Below are 20,241 nucleotides of genomic sequence, written 5' to 3'. Positions count from 1 at the left end.
ATGGATGACTTCAGTTCCTGACACAATCTAATTGCCTTGTCAAGGACTAATTCTGGATTTTGTGGTAGTTTCCTTTTGAGTGATTGTGATAAGATCTTTTATCAGGGACTTATTTAACTTATAAATTTGCATGATTGTCTCTTCATCTTTTGACACATTTTTTTAAAAGTTTTCTTTGTACACATGGAGAAAACCAAACCTCTAATGGATTTCATTTTTATACGGAGTACGACATTCCTTCTGGTTCTGTGACATTGCACTGTACTTCCTTTCTATATCTGAATTAGCAAATACATCAACTGCTTTGGAATCTGTCTCTCATCTGGCAGTTTTTCTTCCTTTTTCACTGACATCCAATAGTTGAAGGTACAGAAAGAACTGTGGTTTACAACTGCTCATTTTTCCTCCTCCTTTTTTGTTCCTGGAGCCCAGGAGGCCAGGGAATCATTTCTGAAATCACTATAGGTCTGAGGTCCTTGAAAGAGAGAGTTATTGTTCAGAGAACAAGTCCAGCAGAACATGACTTTCTCTAACCTGTCCCTGTCAGATGGGTTGTTTTGAGGTTTTTTTTTTTTGCCCTTGAAGCTAAGATATATGAATTTGCAGTTTCAAAATCACCAGTCTTTGTACTTTGTGGCCTTTTTCTGGCTGACCTTTCTCAGTAGTGATGAGGGGAAAGCGATGTTCATAAACTGTAACATTATTTCCTAGTGTTTGCAGTAGTACCTCTGCTTCCAGACTCATGAGAGCAGTGTTTCCCCTGTTTTCTGGACTGAACTAGACAAGGGATCTGTAGTCTTACCTTGGAAATGCTTTGTTACAACATCCCTCAAAAATAGGATTGCATGCTAAACCAGTTTCTAATTCCAGCAACGTTAATTATTATCACGTGCAGCCTCGTGTGAGTTAAATGAGATCCCTTGATCCCATTTATGTTTCTGCTTAAAGTACGGTTGTTAATTTGCAACATAGCAAATAGATAAAATTCTAAATACACAGAGGCCTTATCTCTGAGGTTGGACCATTTTCCAGGTGGTGTTATGCTTCACAGTGGACTAACAAATTGTGAAAAGTTGAGCCAAATGTGAATAATCACTAGAGTGTGTTATGGGCCTGTTGAGGCTCTTCACATCAGGCCTAAAGCCATCAGCTGCTCCAGAAGGTAGCAAGCAATAGTTTGATGGAGGAATAGATTACTCGCTTCTTAGATGAATGACTAGTAGTTTGTGTTTTAGGGGAGCAGACAAAGGTGAATTGCCCCAGAGATGGGGATGGATTACAAAGCAAAAATGGTTGCCAAAGTAGGATTACCTTCTCTAACAGGGATATGAGCTGAAAAAGAGCTGTGGGGTTATTAGGTAAGAAGACCCTTCAAGGCTGATCTGAGTCTAGATGGATGTAGGCTTGTTTCTTTTAATTTACATTCTCTTGTGACTTTATAAACCTTAGTAAACTGCATTGTCTATTGTCAATGTAGTAAATAAATCCTTTCATGAGCAGTTTACGTTCACCTGGTTTGAGTGAGGGATGATATCAATACAGTCAACAGCCAGCTAACTTCAAGGAATTTGTGCCCACAGGCTCTTGCAATCCATAGCTGGTACTGAACTACTGTCAGGCAGCCAGCAGCCCAAAACATTTCTTAGAGGCTGGAAAGGACAGTGGAGTTACACAGGCCAACGCACAAGCCAATAACTCAGTGCCAAAGAAGAGATGTTTCCATTGCTGAGGAGGAAGTCTCTCTGGAATGCAAGTGAGAAGCCCAAGGATTGCAAAGGAGTATAGGGGTAGAGGACGTTAACACAAATTTTACAAATTGGAAAATTAGAGATAAAGTGAGATAATATTTTGAGGCTGCGCACAAAATCCTTCTGTCCTGATACCTTAGCCCATTCCTGTACCATGCTTTCAAGATCGGGTTTCTTCCAGCTCCTGTTGGTTGCTTCCCATATGGTGGTTACCTGCACTAACATAAAGGTTGAACAGACGGTTAGGTCAGCGTGTCTCTGAGATAACATCCCATTTTTAGAATTAGTTCAGTTTTCATTAGTGAATTAACTGGACACATAAATATTTATGACTATCTCAGATGTCTGATTACAACAGGAAATAAATAATTCATAGTAGAAAATTACCTTTGTCCAATTGATACCACAAGGATATAAACCAGATATAGCAATTTCCAAAATAGCAGGACAATACATTATTTTTGCTGGAACACCCTGAAGTGAGTATCTTTCTGGTGGAACCATTGCTGTTCTAAGCTGGGTAACAAACCTTCCACTGTGTGTATAGTAGTGATGTGAGAAAGTCTATTTACAGAAATGTGCATATAATATAATTATATTGACAGTTGGGACAATTTAGGGAATCTATATACAATATGTGATTTCTGTTTGATGTTGAGAAGTTTCTGTGTGTCAGTCTATCAGACTGGAAGCATCGATTTGAATGGGGGTGTATTTGCCTTGTCTGTTGTACTTCTGCTTCTTTAGGTTGTTTGAAATAAACTTTACACCTGCCAAAAGCTAACAAAGAGGAAAAATTAAATTTTGATGAGTGAATGGCATTAAATAAAGGATTGAATACTCTGTGTGACAAGCCAGTTATCAAGCTTTAAACTTAAACTGGGAGACTAGACTTCAGTGGGAGGTTTGGGTCACATAGTGGGTCTGAAGAGCAACCGCCTAACAAGGAAGGTTGGAAGACTAAAGGAGAGGGATTCTTACCAGTCATTTTAAAGGCAAATCAGCCTCTTTTTCTACAAAAAGGGTGCTTGCTGCAGAAATCAGGAGGAATGACTTAGAAAAAAGCAACTGTGTTTCAGAGTAAATGGCACAAGCTTGAAAGAAGAGATTGAGGACTCCTGGTTACAGTGAGTTAGAAGCTGAAAGAGTTTGAGATGTCAGGAAGCTGAGACAGTGAAGTCTTAAAACGAGATGTTGGTTGTTTTGACTGTTTATATATGTTCCTTGTAATAGCTAAAGTAAAGGGGGTTTCAGAACCCCTGTTAAGTCTGTGTATATATTTATTTCACCTCACACATATCTTTTAAAACAGTCTTGTTGTGGAGCTCTGAGAGAGTGTTTCAGGGCACTGGAGAACAAGCTGCCAGCATACCTCTGGCAGCTGGCTGGCTACCTAGCTGGCTGAGCTGGTCCACAAAGGTACATCTCCAACAAGAGAAGCCCAAATACTCGCTCTGAGCCTCAAGGGACACATATAAGTGCAGCAATCCACAGGGTTACCTCTGCACTGTTAGCTGGGGACAGCTGATAAGACTTCTTTGAAGGCTGTTGCAAGAGAATATTGCTGTAATGTTCAGAGAGATGTAGCTGGAGGTGCCTATGTAGCAGGCACCTTTCAATACAAGGTATTACTATTGAAAGATACTAGTTCATCCGGTTTGTAGGTGGAGAACCTGAAGCATGTATAAAATATGTTTTCTGTGGTACAGGAAGTGAGTTACAGTCGAGAGTATCTCTTGAGTTCTCCTAACTGCTAGGATGTTTGAAATGTAAACTTTCTTTATAATGCTACCTAGTAAAAGGAGCATGCTAAAATAAGACAGTAAAATATTTATGCCACATCACTTATACCATATAAAGATATCTTTCTTCAATGGATGATGCCAGTTGCAGTTTTGCTCATCATGCTTTTATTCTGCTTCAAGCTTTTGCTCTTTTCATAGGTACTCTGCTTAAACAGAGAGGTAGGGGCTGGGCATATTTGCGGAGGGTATTCTCACTGAGGAAAAATGACCCATTGCTATATGATGTGATAAAACATAACCGCCCACTGTAGAAGAAGAACAGGTTCAAGACCAGCTGAGGAACCTGAAGGTGCACAAGTCCTTGGGACCTCATGAGGGAAAGATGGATGAAGGGAACTGATGGATGAAGTTGTCAAGCCACTATCATATTTGAGAAGTCATGACAGTCTGGTGAAGTTCCCACTGGCTGGAAAAGGGGTAACATAACCCCCATTTTCAAAAAGGGAAAAAAGTAAGACCCAGGGACCACAGGCCGGTCAGTCTTACCTCTGTGCCTGGCAAGATCATGGAGCAGATCCTCCTGGAAATTCTGCTAAGGCACATGGAAAATAAGGATGTAATTGGTGACAGCCAGTATGGCTTCACCAAGGGCAAATTGTGCCTGACAAATATGGTGGCCTTCTACGATGGCATTACAGTGTTGGTGGATAAGGGAAGAGCAACACATATTATCTACCTGGACTTGTGCAAAGCATTTGACACTGTCCGGCATGACGTCCTTGTCTCTAAATTGGAGAGACATGGATTTGACCAATGGACCACTTGATAGGTAAGGAACTGGCTGGACAGTCGCACTCAAAGATTTGTGGTCAATGGCTCAAGGTCCAAGTGGCGAGCAGTGACAAGTGGTGTTCCTCAGGGGTCAGTTCTGGGACTGGTACTATTTAACATCTTTGTTGGCAACACAGATGGTGGGATTGAGTGTACCCTCAGCAAGTTTGCTGACAACACCAAGCTGTGTGGTGCGGTCAACATGCTGGAGGGAAGGGATGCCATCCAGAGGGACCTGGACAGGCTGGAGAGGTGGGCTGGTGCAAACCTTGTGAAGTTCAGCAAGGCCAAGTGCAAGGTCCTGCACATGGGTCAGGGCAATCCCAAGCACAAATACAGGCTGGGCGGAGAATGGATTGAGAGCAGCCCTGAGGAGAAGGACTTGGGGGTATTGGTGAATGAGAAGCTCAACTTGAGCTGGCAACGTGCGCTCGTATCAAGAGTGTCCAGCAGGGCGAGGGAGGTGATTTTGCCCCTCTACTCTGCTCTGGTGAGATCCCACCTGGAGTACTGCATCCAGCTCTGGAGTCCCCAACATAAGAAAGACACGGACCAGATTTAGATTAGATATTATGAAGAATTTTTTCACTATGAGGGTGGTGGGGCACTGGAACAGGTTGCCCAGAGAAGCTGTGGATGCCCCATCCCTGGAAGTGTTCAAGACCCAGCTGGATGGGGCTTTGAGCAACCTGGTCTAGTGGGAGGTGTCCCTGCCCATGGCAGGGGCTTGGAACTAGATGATCTTTAAGGTCCCTTCCAACCCAAACCATCCTATGATTCTATGATAATGTTTGTAGGTTAAAGCACTGTTAAAAACTGGATGCAGACATAGTGCTATAGATCCTGCTTCATATTGTATGTGCAATGTAATTTAGTTACTTTTATGGTGAAAGCCTTAATTGATTTCTCAGTTCAGTGCTGCTTGTGGTGACGTACAAGTATATTATCTATTCTCTCTCTTTTTTTGTTGAGTGGTATCACAAAATGTTTTCCTATTTCAAGCTCTGAAAGCCCACAGCAGAGCTGTTCCATAAACTGAACAATATGTAAAAAAAAACTGAATAGCTGCTAATGAACTGCTAACAGCTGGTTATTCCAGGTCATAGTTACTCTACCCAAAGCATGGTACAGCATCCTTGCCTGTCATGTTTTCTCTTTGTAAATTAAGTTCAGGCATTCTCTGAACATTCTTCAGGATCATGTGCAGCAGCCCAAGGGTTAATCTGGGAAAAGTGGCCAGTTTGTTACTGTATTCTGTGTTTAAATTCTGTTCTGAAAGTTCCTGGACAATTTTTTGTTGTTGTTGTTATTAAATTGTTCTGTCTTCAAGATCACAGCCCTTGGAGGTGTTAATCTCCCTCAAATCCCCTGAATCAGTAGGAATTGAAATTGATTAGTGTTTCGCAGTGTGAAATACCTGGCAGGAGCAAGCTCTGAGAATTTTTGCTTGTGTCCAGTCCATATTGGCATCTCCTGTTTCTCCTGGGGTGCTTGTGCCTTTTCGCTCAACGGGATGGCTGAGTACTTTGGTAATATGGCTTTTTACTAGTGGACATTAGGCCTATATGTAAATTGTGTAGACTTTCAAGCATCTTCCCTTGTACAATAAAGACAAATCAAATATTTCTTATTGATGACCATATATCAGAGTGTATAGTAAAGTGTACTAAGGTCTAAATTACTCTTTGAAGTTGCAAAGCCTGACTTTTTACCAGATGAATATCTGAGAGAATCAGAGTACTGCAGCAATGTGGTTTGCTATGCAAGTCAGAATATACAAATGCATATGTCATGAAGATAAGGTCCATCAGTTATTATAGTATACTGTGGAAAGCTATTTCCAATTTTTTTTTCTGGAACTAGCTTCCCATCAGAGTTTGCTAACATATTAGTTGTTCTGCTTGCCTTAAATATTAACAAATGGTAAGGTTTTTTTGTGGAGTTCAGATCAGCAAAAAACAGTTGTTTTTGTTCCTCTCTGTAAATCAAGGCATTATTAAATAACATATACAGGTGTAATAGCTCTGAGTGCCTTCTGTGTGTATTGCTATCTGTCCATTTCTTTCACCTATCTGTACTCCAAAATCCCTAACTGATTTTCAAGTTCAATAATTAACTGTGGGCAGCAGTAGACACTGGCATTGTCCTGCCACTTTTTATCAGTCTTTTTGGCTGGGAAGATGTCAAGCCAATTGCTTGTGGATTTTCCTTGGTCTTTGTTACTGAACTCAACTTAGATGGTTATAGGCCCAGATAGCATAACCCGAATAATGCATTTATAATTTATTAAACTTAATTCTTTAAAGGTTCTTTTGATAACTGCTCCATGAAGATAGCTGCTGAAGGAAGTTTAAAATTAATGGATTCTATCTCGTATGCCTATTATTATTTTTGAAGCCTGTTAGAGAAGAGAAATTATGCAAATTGGTGTCACGCTAGGCTACTGCACACATGCTGGTAATGCATAACAACTAGCTCACTGATGAAAATACTTCATCTTAAGCAAGAGTCATTGTCAGCACTAAGAGGTGTTCTTTGTATCATGGTTAACAGTTTATTATTATTTTTCTGATGGATAAAGGAGAGTGTTCTTATTAAAAATCCTTATTAGAATAAAACTGCTGTAAAAGTAATACTGGAGAACTAGTGATGAATTATGATTGATTGCATTATACAATTAAGGTATGTTGCAAAACAATAGGAAGATCCCTTCAAAAAATTAAGCAGTTGTTGCTCACTCTCTGTGAATGACTGAGTGGCTTTAATTCTTCAGCTCCCGCATGTAAAAGACTTCATAAATAGATCAGGCTCAGGATCAATTAGTGTCACAATGATCTTTGGTATTAATGAAGTGAAGCTGCTAGGATTGAACCAGTTTATCTGTGCCCTTCATGACAGCATCTTAAGCTAACACGCACTGCGTTGTCTGTCCGGTACTGGGCATGGGAACAAGCACGCAGAACACGCAGTTCTGTGCAGCACTGGCCGATACAAGCGCTCCCTGCAAGGCAGCTGTCTTAGTCCTGAAGAATTCTGATATCCTTAGTGGGACAAAAATCCAATATAAGATAAGCTGGTTTCAGAAAATAGGTCACTAATGTAAGTTTGCAGCTATTTTCTTCCCAGGTTTATCCTACATCTGTCTTCGATTTCTTTTTCCTCATCTGTACACAAAGCCTATCAAGCTTTTCTGTTTAGACTGCATTGAAGAGCCTGGTTTTGGTCTAAGGGTCATAATTCTGTTATAGCCCTTCATCCTTCCATTTCAACACTAATGCATGCATTTTGTTTGCCCTGTTAAACTGCTGCCAAAGGAGGCAGAGAAAACCTCAGGTATTGATTTTTCACACATGGGGACTGTAGCTTGTAGTCACTTATTTGCCACCTGCAGTTTATAACTGAACGGGCTCATGGGATTATAAACTTAATTTTAGCGCTGAGTTCTGAGCCAGAGGTGAAATTGATGTGTTAGCTGTTAGTCATTTGTAATTCTTTAATGTATTTTGCTTGTTGGAATTCTATTTAGACGGCTAATATAAATAGCATTTTTGCAATAGAAATGCCACTGAGAACTTTCTGTTTGGGTTGTTGATCTTAACTGGCATTCAGGTATTTGGATCTGATCTTGGATAATCATTTCTGCTTAATGTTTTTTAGGTCTTCCTGATTTTCACTGTTACGTTTATAATGTAATAATTATGAACTGTATCATGGTTAACTGACTGAGTACATAATTTTATTCAACATTTGTTCCTCGGAGTTGTAGATATGGAACTGATTCTTTAGTGGTCAAACGAATGAAATGTATTGTAGTTTCTCATGAATGATCAGGGGCTTTATTTTCAGTGGTACTGGAAACTTCACTAGAAGTTTCTGTTGATTACTGTGTAAGTAGCAGGGTACCCTTTACCTCACAGGATAAGACAGCTCTGCAAAAATACTTCGTTTACCTTGTGCAGGAAGTGATTTTTTGAAATAATTTGAATCTCAGCAAAGCATTCACCCTTTCCATCACTGAATACCATTTTCTCTGTTGGTCCCAGCTTACATTTTCTTAAATACACAGTATCTCCCATAAACCTTGGAAGTGTTATTTTTCCATTAATAATACATTTTGCTAATTTTGTGAAAACAAAAGAAAAATATATTTCTTGCATGTTAGTGAGAGGTGCAGGTTTGCTTTACTAGTCATCTCTGAGAATGATGCAATCTTTATATGCCTTGGCTTGACCATTTTTTTGCTTAACTTCCAGCGTCAACACTGATCTTAGGGTATGTATGTTGAACATTAGTGAAAGTCTTTTGATGTTTTGTGAGAAAATCCTTTGTGAGATGTTTGTGAGAAATTGCATCCAGTTTTGACAGAGAAGTAGAAAACCCGCAAATAAGTAAGTTTCTACAGTTTTCATAAAAATCTGTGTCAGGCTAGAGGAAAGAACAGTGCCCCTTCTGAGGGCTATACAAGTTGAATTTTGTCCCTGTTACATTCTGCTTTGGTTGTTTCACCCATGTGCTAACAATTTCAGCTTAGCTACAGCGGATGTTGTCTTTTGGGGTATCAGAGGAAAAAAAGAATGATAACTATGATGATGGTAGGAAATTAAAAAGATGCAGATTTATGAAATTCATTAGTTTCACTGCTCATGAAACAACTTGTTTTGTGGCTTTCTAAGTTCTGTGAATTACTGTTTACAAATCTTCCACTCCAGCTACATTTCAGCTTTTGTGCATATTTAATTAGAGAAGTTCAGGTGTGGTAGACCAGAATAAAGCATGGGTATCTATGAAATTCTATGAAAATGAGTGGGATTGAATGATTCTAACAGAAAGAAATTTGATTACTAATATAATACCATTGACATCAATGAAGATTAGATAGAAGGATCAAAGTACCAAGAAACTTTCTGAAGTACTAGTGATAACTTTTATTAAAAAAGATGGAGTGGCTTGAGTTCACGCTCATCCTTAAGACCTTCCTACTCTAGAAAACCCTAGTGGTTGCTTGTTCTGTTCTTGATTATGCAGAAGATTGAGGCAATGTTTAATTAAAGTTTGCAAGGGCGTGTAGCGATAGGCCGAGGGGCAATGGTTTTAAACTAGGGCGGGGTGGGTTTAGGTTAGACATTAGGCAGAAGCTCTTTACAATGAGGGTGGTGAGACACTGGCACAGGTTGCCCAGAGAGGTGGTGGAGGCCCCATCCCTGGAGACATTCAAGGCCAGGCTTAATGAGGCTCTGAGCAACCTGATCTAGTTAAAGGTGTCCCTGCTTACTGCAGGGGGGTTGGACTAGATGGCCTTTAAAGGTCCCTTCCAACCCAACGCATTCTATGATTCTGTGATTCTAAGTGCATGACCCCATTCAGTGCATGCTAAGCAGATCTCTTTAAGACTAGTATTACACTGGTTGTAAGTCCCATTCAACTAGAAAATGGCTTGAGGTGCAGCAAACTGGTATGACTCTTGTAGACAGGAGATGACACGAAGCCCCGGATTTGTGATAAGGGAGAAGCAACTTCAGAATGAATTCCTGGGAAGCAGAAGAAACCTGCTTTTTGAGGGAGATGCAGTTATGAAGGACCCAAGATGCCAGCAGTGTTACTTAGACCCCATGGAAGATGGAAGCTAATTAAAAGTGCTGTGGCACTTGCTTGGGAGTCGTAGGGTGAGGTGCTAAATAGTTCTGGGGTGTAATAACTTCTTTGTGACCCAGCAACAGAGTCAGCAGTGCCTCCTGATCTGACACAGGCCTTCAGGAAAGACTGAAAATGCAACCCAGCAAGAAGAGCATTAGATTTGCAGGGGATCTGGTCAGGGGCCAAGCTGTACTTTACCTTTGCCTACACGCATCCTAGATCTCTTCGTTTATGAAACTGGCTGATTGCAAGGATGTATTTGCCCACCCAGTCTTCTTTTCTGTTTGATTTACGTGAACGACACAGAAGTGATCAGTCATTATTGGGCAAAGGTTATGGATTCATATATGCTTACATACACTTACATAAGCACAATTAGTAAAAAATTTTAAAAGTTTAAGTTGGAGTAGGAGGAAAGGGAAAACATGTTTCCCAGTTACATCCTCTCAGTCTCCATTTTGAACACCCACAGAGTCAGTTTCATGGTTTGTATATTCAACAAAGCCTTATTCTGTGAACTGAATTTAGCAGGAGTGTTTTCAGGGAATACCTTTCATCTATGAGTAATAGCAGTTCTATTCTTGATTGTCCTGTTTTTCCCTTACATTGGCCTATTGAAACAATGTGATCAGTTAAAGTATGGTTGGTTCTTTTTGTTTGTAAGTTGTATAGCATCAGTAACAGCTTTTGAACATGCTGTTGTCCTTCTCCTTCATCTCCTTCCATCACTGACCTTTATCCCAGAAAGGACTATGCACATCACATCCTGCAGTCTCTTTTTCTGAGACCAATTGAGAATAGTTATAGGATGGTGTGTTGATGGATTCTTTTGTATGCTTCATTTCAAGATATTGACATCCTCTTTGTTTTAACCTAGCCAGTGAGAGACAGCAGGAGGAGACTCACAGAGGAAGCTATTCTGACTATTGATTTTCTTGTGCCTTTCAGAGGTTCATTAATTTCTCTAACAATTGCTTCTTATTTAGCTGGCTGGGTGTGACCATCACTAGCCAGCAGAATAGGGGCTGTCATGGCTGGGTGAAGCCATAGCTGATAATGTGAACTTTGCCTTCTGAATTCTTGTATCTACGAGTTATTCATTTAGAATAGAAGCAACACTGAGCTCCCTACAAATAGTGAAATACTTTCATTTTGAATATGATATTCTTCCACAGTATGTGTAGATGCTGGAAGGGCATGAATTGTGCATGAATTGTTCATATGGAATCAGTATGTTCAATTTTTTTTCAGTAGTATTGACTGGTATTGCCATTATGTCCCTACCAGCTGTATTAGAACTCAAAACTGACTAGTGCTGTATACCAGGACTGTTAGAAAGCACCAGGCTGGAGTGACGCTCTTATTAATTTCAAAACCTCTATGGATGTCCCATTTTACTGTGAGCAAGAAAAGGGTGTGTGTTGGAAGGCAATAGGCAAATCACTGTTGCGTAGAAGTTGAGTAAGGCAGTACTGAAAATTGAACAGTAATTGTAAAGCTATTTCTGGCACTGTTTTTCTTGCTTATGAGTCCCTCTTGTCCCTATAATTTCTAAGAAAGATAGCTGTGGTAATAAATCTATATGAAAAAAAGTTGTTGGTTTTATTCCAGAAGTAGTTATATCATTAAAGAACAAAACCCAACTTCATATAGTTATTCTATATAAGGTATAGTTTTTTTGTTTTGTTTTCACAACATAGGTGAAGATCACAGTAGAACTTCTAGGACACCACATAATTTTCCAAATGGCTGTTTTGGGGATGTTTAGAGCCATTGAATACAATTGGAAGACTGTAGCTCACAGGGGGAAAAATGGCTTATGCACTGTCCAGAACCCATATTTCTTTTACATTATGTTTTATATCAAACAATACTTGTAGTCTGTTTGTCTTAGGGATACTGTTAAGGGGTGATAATAGGCAATCATTGATTCTAATGTCGATCTTACAGAGCAGTATTTTCTTTAAATGTAGATAAATGTTATTTGCACATTTGCCTGACTGCCATCTAAGTTAGTCTGTCATGCCTGGTTTGACTTAATTTGTTCTGACTGCTAAAGGTTTTCAAAATAGAAAAATCTAGGTGTTATGAAGAAAGCCATGAAATTTACTTTCTGGATGAAGAATATCTCTTTTCATGGATAAAGGAAAGAAACCCTGTCAATGCCTGAAGCCTATTAATAATTTTTTGTCTTACCCTATTGTTTGTCTTGGTTGGTCAGCTTTTACAAGATTTGTTTTAAGTTAGTGTATTATCTCTGCTTAAAAAAAAAATAATTATGCTTTTTTGCCCCTATTTCAGCCTGAGAGCAGTTTGACTAGACTCCGTCAAGTTGTCCTTACTTTTGCTTTGCATTCAGTCTCTTCCCAAGTATGCAAAACAGGGTTTGGTAGAGCGCTGTGGGCTTGTTGATAGCATGTAGTCATTCCTCAAATAGCCTAAGTGTGTGCAGTCCCAAATAGCTTTGTGTAAGATGTTCCCCATCCAGTAGAGCTAATTGCCAAAGTGTAATTTTTCGGCATCTGGTGTGGGCGATTTTGCTTGCCTGCACGGAACAGATTTAACCACTGAGAAGTTTTCTCCAGCTGGTGGCAGAAATCATGAAATACTTCTAATCAGTAGGTCTCTAATAGGTTGAGGCTCCCTCTGGGGAGGGCATTGCTAAGTTTTTCACAGCTAGAAGCCATTCTCTGTACATCATTTCAAAGCCCAGAGCAGTGTGAGGCCTGTTGTGGGGGTTGTGAAAGGAGGAAGTTCTTCCTAAAGAAATTTCAGCTTCAGCTTTTTAATGTTAAGGTCTTCTGGTTATGGGGTTGTTGTAAAAGTGGTTGCTCTTGTGGTTGTGTGCAATGGGCACTTTCACTGATGTCAGACTTTTTTAGGTGTATATTGCTTGAGTTCACGAGAAGGCTGTTTAAGTAGAAGTTGTTTATGGTACATATTTGGCAAATCTGTTTCCATGTAATGCATAAACATACTACCTGCAAACGCTGCCTTGTTATCACAATGCATAGAAGTGCTCGCACACTGAAATTTTTCTTCAGTCCTCTACCAGGATTCCACCTGTAACAATTTTGCATTAGACTTTATTTTGTGAACATGTTTTTCTGGTATAAAGCAATGTTAATGTATTTTGAAAATTTGGAGATACCATTTTAATGGTTACTTATTAATCAGAACAAAAGCAGGTGGTGACACTAGATTGTTTTGTTTTGTTATAAGGAAAAACATATTTATCCACAACAGCTGCTTGCAGGGAGGCATCATAATAAATACTACATCGGTACGGAGAGAGCCATGCATCATTTTCTGGACAACCTGTGTGATAGGGTAGTTGTTATAGAAATATCAGTCTATTTTTTTCTTCTTTTTTCTTTTTTTTTTTTTTGGTGTAAGGTTGCATCAAAACTGTTTGCAGTCTGTTCTTCTCTGTTTCTTTGCACATGGATGTCTGTAGCATTTCTCCTAAAGCATTAAAATCACACGTGTTCAATATATGGGTTTTTTTAACCTGAGATGCAACTGTTCTAATTTATGTTTGTATTCACCCCCACCCTGCAAGCAAACCTTGCTCTTCAGGTTGGCTTATCAGGAGCTACATGTCTGTCGTTGCTGTCTTCAGTGCATGTAGTACAGTCTGTTCACTGATTTCAGAGAAGTCTTTCGCCTGACCTGCTTCTCTGTTGGAGGTGCTAACTGTATGTGTTCAGAATACTGTTATTTGTGGCATGCTGTATTGGATCTAACTAGTGAGAAACTGTCCTAATAACTTACATTATTGACCCGCAACAGATACATGACATTGACTCTAGCTTTTCTTTTCCTTCTTTTCTTTGCCTTTTTTGGTCAAGAAACCGAAGCAATTTGATATACTATTTGGCACCATCTTTGGTGCAAATACAGTTTTAACCCAGGAGGGAAATATTTTTCTCTAAATGTGCCTGCCACTGTTTAAAAAAAGATTACACTCCTTCTAACCTGACTTTGGTAACAGCAATGTTTTTTGCCTGCTGTATGGTAAGTTCCTTTAACGACATGTAAACATTTTGTCTTAGGGTCTAAAGGAATTAAAAAATTTCTTCTGGAAAGAAACAAAGTATGTAAATGAGTTATACACATGCTTCCATTTTGAATATTGCTATAAAGATCTGTGCTGCATGTGAATTTGCACACAGGTTATTTTCTTCTCTATCATGAACAGAAAGCACAACTATTTCTTTAATTAGATTGAAGAGTTGCTGCTTCATTCCTTATTAACTTATCAGTTTCCCCAGCTAGGCTCACATTTCTTTCTAACTAAATTTCTCATGCCAAATAGTTGTCATTGATGCTGGAAATAATGAAGAGGTAAATAAGACAGCAGGTTTTTAAATTACTTCAAGCAGGTTTGCAGATATCAGACATGCTTAGAAAGAAATAGCTCAAACCTTAAAAATTCAAGTGTACTTTTGAGGTTCTAGTTGATCCATGTCCAAAAATTGAGAGCTTTTCCAGTCAGCTATGGTGTTGTCTTCAATTGCATTTGTTAAGATCACTGTCTTATTTTTCTCCTTCTGTTTGTTCATGCATCTCAGTCTTTACATCTCCTAGTTAAGTGTACAGATAGCTGAAGTGGTCTACCTACTGACAGCCACCAAATGGGCAAATAATACTCTTTCTTAGAGAAACCAGAAACCAATCAGCTTCCCTAATGGTGAATTATATAAAAAGGTTAAGTTAATCTCATCTTAAAGTTTGTCGTTCCTTTCTCTAATTCCAGCTCAGGGACAAGGTCTGGGTTCTCAGTACTTGAAATGAAATCCTAAAAAGGTATCGTCGTTTTGCCTAATCACCAGAACTTGCCATCTATGTGATTCCAAGAGTGGGAAGGAGGCCTTTGCATAGGCTGCAGTGATCCATGCATCACTCAGGAGTGTTTGGGGAAGCAACTCCCCTGACCCGTAGATCTGAAGGTGGAGGTGCAGTCAGCCAGTGTAGCTGACCATACCACACTCTGACTGAAATACAGAGATAGAGCCTAATGCAATTGTTGAGAAACATCTCCAGTGAGTGATGAATGTCACCCCAGTGGTGTACCTGTTGCCTGTTATCAAGTTGGTTTGTATTTTATGATAGCAGCCAGCCCATTCTTAACATTTATTAAACTAGTTATGCGTGGCCCTGTTGTAGATATATCGGCAATGATGAGGTGTTATACCTACTGAATGCCTGTCTGGCAATTATCCAGGGAGCACTAGACAAAAGTCTGTTAAAAGCATGACATGGCTTTTTAATGCTATTTTAAATAGCACCTCATTTCATGAGCTGTGTTCAACTGACTGTAAAATGTCCATTAAAAAAGTGTGCAGTAGAGTTCGGACTTTGTCAGAACTTTTTAAAATGTGTTCAGAATGATGGAGTGTATGGGGCAATGTTTGAAGCAAACAGTACGTACAGCAAAGTAAAGAGAAGCGTTCCCCAGTGTTTTCTTTCCATTCTTTCATTTAGTGATCTTATCTTTCTGTCTGGTTTTCATTTGTGATTCTATCTGTATTTCTTCTCAAATTAGGACAATATTTGATTTCCTTATCACAAGACACCTTCTTCAGTACAGAGTTACTTAGGGCTTCCCACTGTATGTGTATCTGCTTTGTTTTCCAGGACGCCATTGTATGGATTGTTTCAATATAATTCCAGCATGATTGGACTAGAATCATTAGCCGATCCCTCAGATACCTGGGAAATTATAGAGACTATTGGGAAAGGCACTTACGGTAAAGTCTATAAGGTTGCCAATAAGAAAGATGGCAGCCTGGCAGCAGTAAAGATTCTGGATCCTATCAGTGTAAGTAAAAAATATTAAACTGTAACTTCATTGTTAATGTAAAAGAATTCTCAGAGTTGAAACGTAAATCAAATATGTGAGAGATTGAAGGCATGCTGAAGGGAAAAATTTTGGCAGAAGGAGTTTGGTACCAGCACCTGAAAGCTGCAACTTAAAATTTCATCATCTTGTGTGTTATTTTAAGATAGCATTTGCCTGGTTTCTTTTTTAGGTTTATGTAATTCTTCTGGTATAAATTTAGATATCCGTGCTTGGAGCATGAAGGCACAGAGGCATTCCTCTTAGGGGCCTGCTGTAGCAGGGAAAATATGAGATGCTGTTAATCTTAATGTTCTTATTTTATTCTGTGTACTCCCTAAAAGAATTTCTTTTCCCATCGCAGAAGTACTGTGAACTTTAGGATATTTTATAGTTATCCTTTATAAGTGGATACTTATAAGTGGATTACTGCGAGGCAATAGTTAAGATAAAAACAGAAGAAGAGCACAGCCCAAATTCTCCGAAGTAGTTCTGTGCCAGCTCCAGTTTTAGTGGGTGTTAAATGCCTAGCTTCCCTTGAGAACCAGGGCCCTAGTTCTCAATCGAAGATTTAATTGGCAGCTGCTCAGGTTGCATCAAGCTGGAGTTTGATCGCAACAGTTGGGCTAAAATAGTTACTAAAAAAGTATGTTTCTCTCATCTACCACTACTGAAATTCATCTTGGTTTTCCCTTGTAGAAATCTGAAGAAGGTAATACATAAGATTATATCCTTTCTAGCAAAATGTAAAAAAAAGGAAAATGCATGTAAGAGCTTAAATTTTCTAGCAGTCACAATCTGTGCAGAAACAAGGAAGGATTCAGTGCTTACATACTGTTCTGAGTTGTGGCCTGTGTGCTGATATTACAGTATTTTGTAATTGTCACAGAATTCTTTCATTAACAAATATTTAGAAACATTTCCTTATTTTGGGGGTTTTGCTTTGTCTCTCTTTAATTGTTTCTGGTGTATGTCTTTTCCTCATAAGGATGTCTTTGTTTTTAGCGATGTCCACTTTGAGGTTTGGTCAAATTGTTCTCTGTTTGGTCCCATCTGATGACCATAGAAAAAAGAATGAATCAAAGGTTCATGTATTTATATTTAGCTTACATGATAAAAAACATGCATGTGTAAAAACAGGCTAAAAAATAATACATGTGCAAATTTCTTATTTAGACAACTGAGCAAAGTGAAGGATAATTTTTACTTTTCTGGTTAAATATATTACACGCTGAAACAATCCTTGAACAACAGCTGCTTGCTTTACACAAACTTCACATTTTTGTACATAATAATAAAGCAGAAGTGGCATGATTTGTTATAGATTGAATTTACAGTATTGTGTGAGTACTTCCAGCTGCATTAAATTAAAACCATTTAAAAGTACAAACTAAATAAAAAAAGGGTTCTTTTTATCCATGAGGGTTTGTTCTTGCTTTGTATAGACTTACTGTGTTTATATGTTCTGTGTGTTTGTGTTTTTTATTTAGGATGTAGATGAAGAAATTGAAGCAGAATATAATATTTTGCAGTTTCTTCCCAATCATCCTAATGTTGTTAGGTTTTATGGGATGTTTTACAAAGCAGATCAATATGTGGGAGGACAGCTCTGGCTAGTACTTGAGGTAAAAACATTTTGATAACATTACATCTTAACTAGCAAATATTGTTGGGTTTCTTTTTTTTTTTTGTTGCTAGAGGAGTCATGGGCTTTCATGATTCTCTGATTGGTGCCATTAATCAAAGGACTGGTGATAGATGATGTGTGGTAGTCTACTGTTGAAAATCACATCCAAACTTAAAAGTTTGTTTAATAGGGAACGTCCTTGCATTTTATTTCTGTTAAATTTGCTACGTTCTGCCTCCAAAGCAAGCATATCCTTTTGATAAGAATGGTTTGCCTAGAAACAGCTTGATTTTGTTCATGTTGGAAGAAATATTAGATATGACATTTCCCTAAACTTTTGGAAAGCTCAAGCACTTGAGGGGAATGAAAAAGACGATGAAGTAGTAACACGGAGGAAAGCTAACAATCATGCTGCCTATTGCAAAAGTGAACAGAGAAAATGTAATGGGGAAGTCTGTTTCATGGTAACTTAAAACTGGAGGCTGGTTGTTGTTGAAAACCTCTCAACAGAAATGCCTTCTATTAACTCTTCTTGGCAATCGCTATTCTTGCAGTGAAAAATGTATTTTGGTGGTCTCGTTGCCAGTTAAGTGACCGCCAAAGATTGTTGCAAGGATTTGTTCTAAACTTAATGATACAGAGCTTTGTGCAGACTGATGAGCAGTAACAGACAGTTCAAACATTTCTCTCTGTTTTAACTAGACCAGTAAAAGTTAGCTTTCACTTTTTAATTACTGAGCACTTTAGAAATTCCACTGCCTGTTCTTGAATGGTGACTGGAATCAGAAGAGGGAATCTTTATTTCCACTTTAAGTTGTGGAACCCCAACAATACATCTAACTTCTACGTACTGCAGAATTATGTAACTTGAATGAAAATCTGTGATGTGTTTCACGTTAAATTTCCGTGACTATTAAAAAAGGAACTATAGTATTTTTGCTTTGTTGTTTTGATATTGTTTTTTACTGTGTGCCTGCTGGCTTTGTGTTGAGTTCGAGCATGGTTTGCCATGTGTTTTCTTTTTTAATACAAGTGTAGCGTATGCAACAGATGCGTCACATGTGGTAATCCCTACAACAAAATTTTGTAAAGCAAAATTGTGACATATTCTATGTAGCAAAGTCGAATGTAGAATTTAAGAGAGTTAGGTGTTTGTATAGACCTTATCAATAAAGTATGTTGATTTCAGGTGGTTTTTGGTGCACATTGTTCAAAGTTTCAAAGAAATTTGACGTTAAAAAAATGTGTTTTCTTTATACGGAGAAATTTAACAGACAAGGCAAACTCTTTCTTGCCTTGGAATTTACGTGCTAATTTATATATGCATAGCATTTACTTTTTATATTATAAATTAATGACACTTTTTCAGTAAAAGGGAATATACAAAGTACTCAGACTTTGATCTCTGAGTCTTTGATGAAATATATTCATTGGATATGTGACTTCCAAAATTTGTAATAGAAAGGTGGATTTTTTTTTTTCCTTTAGGCACAATTTTGCCATGTTTACTCATTACGAGCAGGATCTTACTTTGATAAATGCCTAGGATGAGGAAGGGTAGCAAAAGTGGACACCTTAAATATTTTTAGGATGTTGCAATTTACTACATAGGGAACTTCAGAGTTAGGCATTTTGTATTTCTCGGATAGGTGTAGCACAGACAACTGTAAAGCAAGCTTCCCTGCTTTTCCATCTGAATGTGCATCAGTCCACTTCTTAAAGTATTACCATTAGGTACAAAGCGGTAATGAAGTTTACAAGTTCATTTTGTCCCAGATCTTTGCTGACTGTCAGGAGCAGTGTCACTGACAGCTGCAGTAGTATTTATGGGATATATTTATTTTCAGAGTCAGTCGTTCATTTAACATATGCTACCAAACAGCTGTCAGTCTATATCATTTTTCAGTTACAACCAGCTTGGGTTTTTTTTGAAGTGAGGACACACTTTTCTGTATTTTATTTGCAGGATAGAGATTACACTTAGTACAGTCTGTCTCAGTAGAACATTTAGTGCAATGAACGCAATGAACGAAAGTCTTTGACTTAAGGGCTTGTGAGCAAATGGTTAAGCATGGAAAGAAAACCATGCACTTTTCTCTTGCAAGATGATGAAATTCTCCTGTAAATACATTTGATGATTGATATTGAACTGAATGCTCCTACCCAATTGATTTTTAAAAATATATTAAATTCCCTACTAATTAATTAAAAAGTAAAGTCAGATTCCTGCAGCACTCATCAGTGTTTACATTGATGAAATTTTGCTTCAGGAACTTATTTACGTAAAGGATGTCTTGTTTATCATGTGATCTGGTGCTTTCCATGATCTAAAACTTTTAGTCCAGTGAAATTTTTCGATGCAAGGGGAAGTTAGTAATAAGTGAAGGAAAATATCGACATATGACAGAAATTATTGTCTGAACGATACACAATTGGTAAAAGTTATATGAGAGATGCAAAACTTGAGAGTCTGTAGAAATTCTGTTTTCATACCATTCTCCTGATTTATGCTGTAGTATTTTAAACTTAATACTGATAATGTCAAATGAACTTGTGTTGAAATGCACGTGATGTATGTATGGCAGAAATGTTGATAAGGGTGCTGGCTGCAAAAACAGGTCTAGAGGAGAAAACTCAATGAAAGAAAGGCAATGAATTCTCCCATCATTTTTTTTGGTCAAACAATTAAAGTAAGAAAAGGACTGAGAAAGAGGAGAAAGGAGAGTGGGGAAAGGCTTGGACAGGGGCATGCTTAGAAGGGCATGGACGGTAAACCAATGGTGTGGGTGAAAACATATTTACAAAGACTCTAAT

The 20,241-nt window shown here is 38.4% G+C and overlaps 1 protein-coding gene across 1 annotated transcript in view; it reads left to right on the top strand.

Moving 5' to 3' along the window:
* The window catches only part of LOC141746650 (myosin-IIIb-like), a 47,441-nt gene that overhangs the window by 10,678 nt on the left and 16,522 nt on the right, over positions 1 to 20,241 (top strand). Inside the window, exons 5-6 of the mRNA XM_074595566.1 lie at positions 15,599 to 15,782; positions 17,291 to 17,425. Coding sequence (XP_074451667.1) covers positions 15,599 to 15,782; positions 17,291 to 17,425 — 319 coding nt within the window. The remainder of the gene's footprint in view (positions 1 to 15,598; positions 15,783 to 17,290; positions 17,426 to 20,241) is intronic.

This window comes from Larus michahellis, chromosome 7 (assembly GCF_964199755.1).
Source record: "Larus michahellis chromosome 7, bLarMic1.1, whole genome shotgun sequence".
Taxonomy (NCBI): Eukaryota; Metazoa; Chordata; class Aves; order Charadriiformes; family Laridae; genus Larus; species Larus michahellis.
The sequence above is the reverse complement of the archived record's forward strand: the minus strand, read 5'-3'. Positions and strand labels throughout refer to the sequence as shown.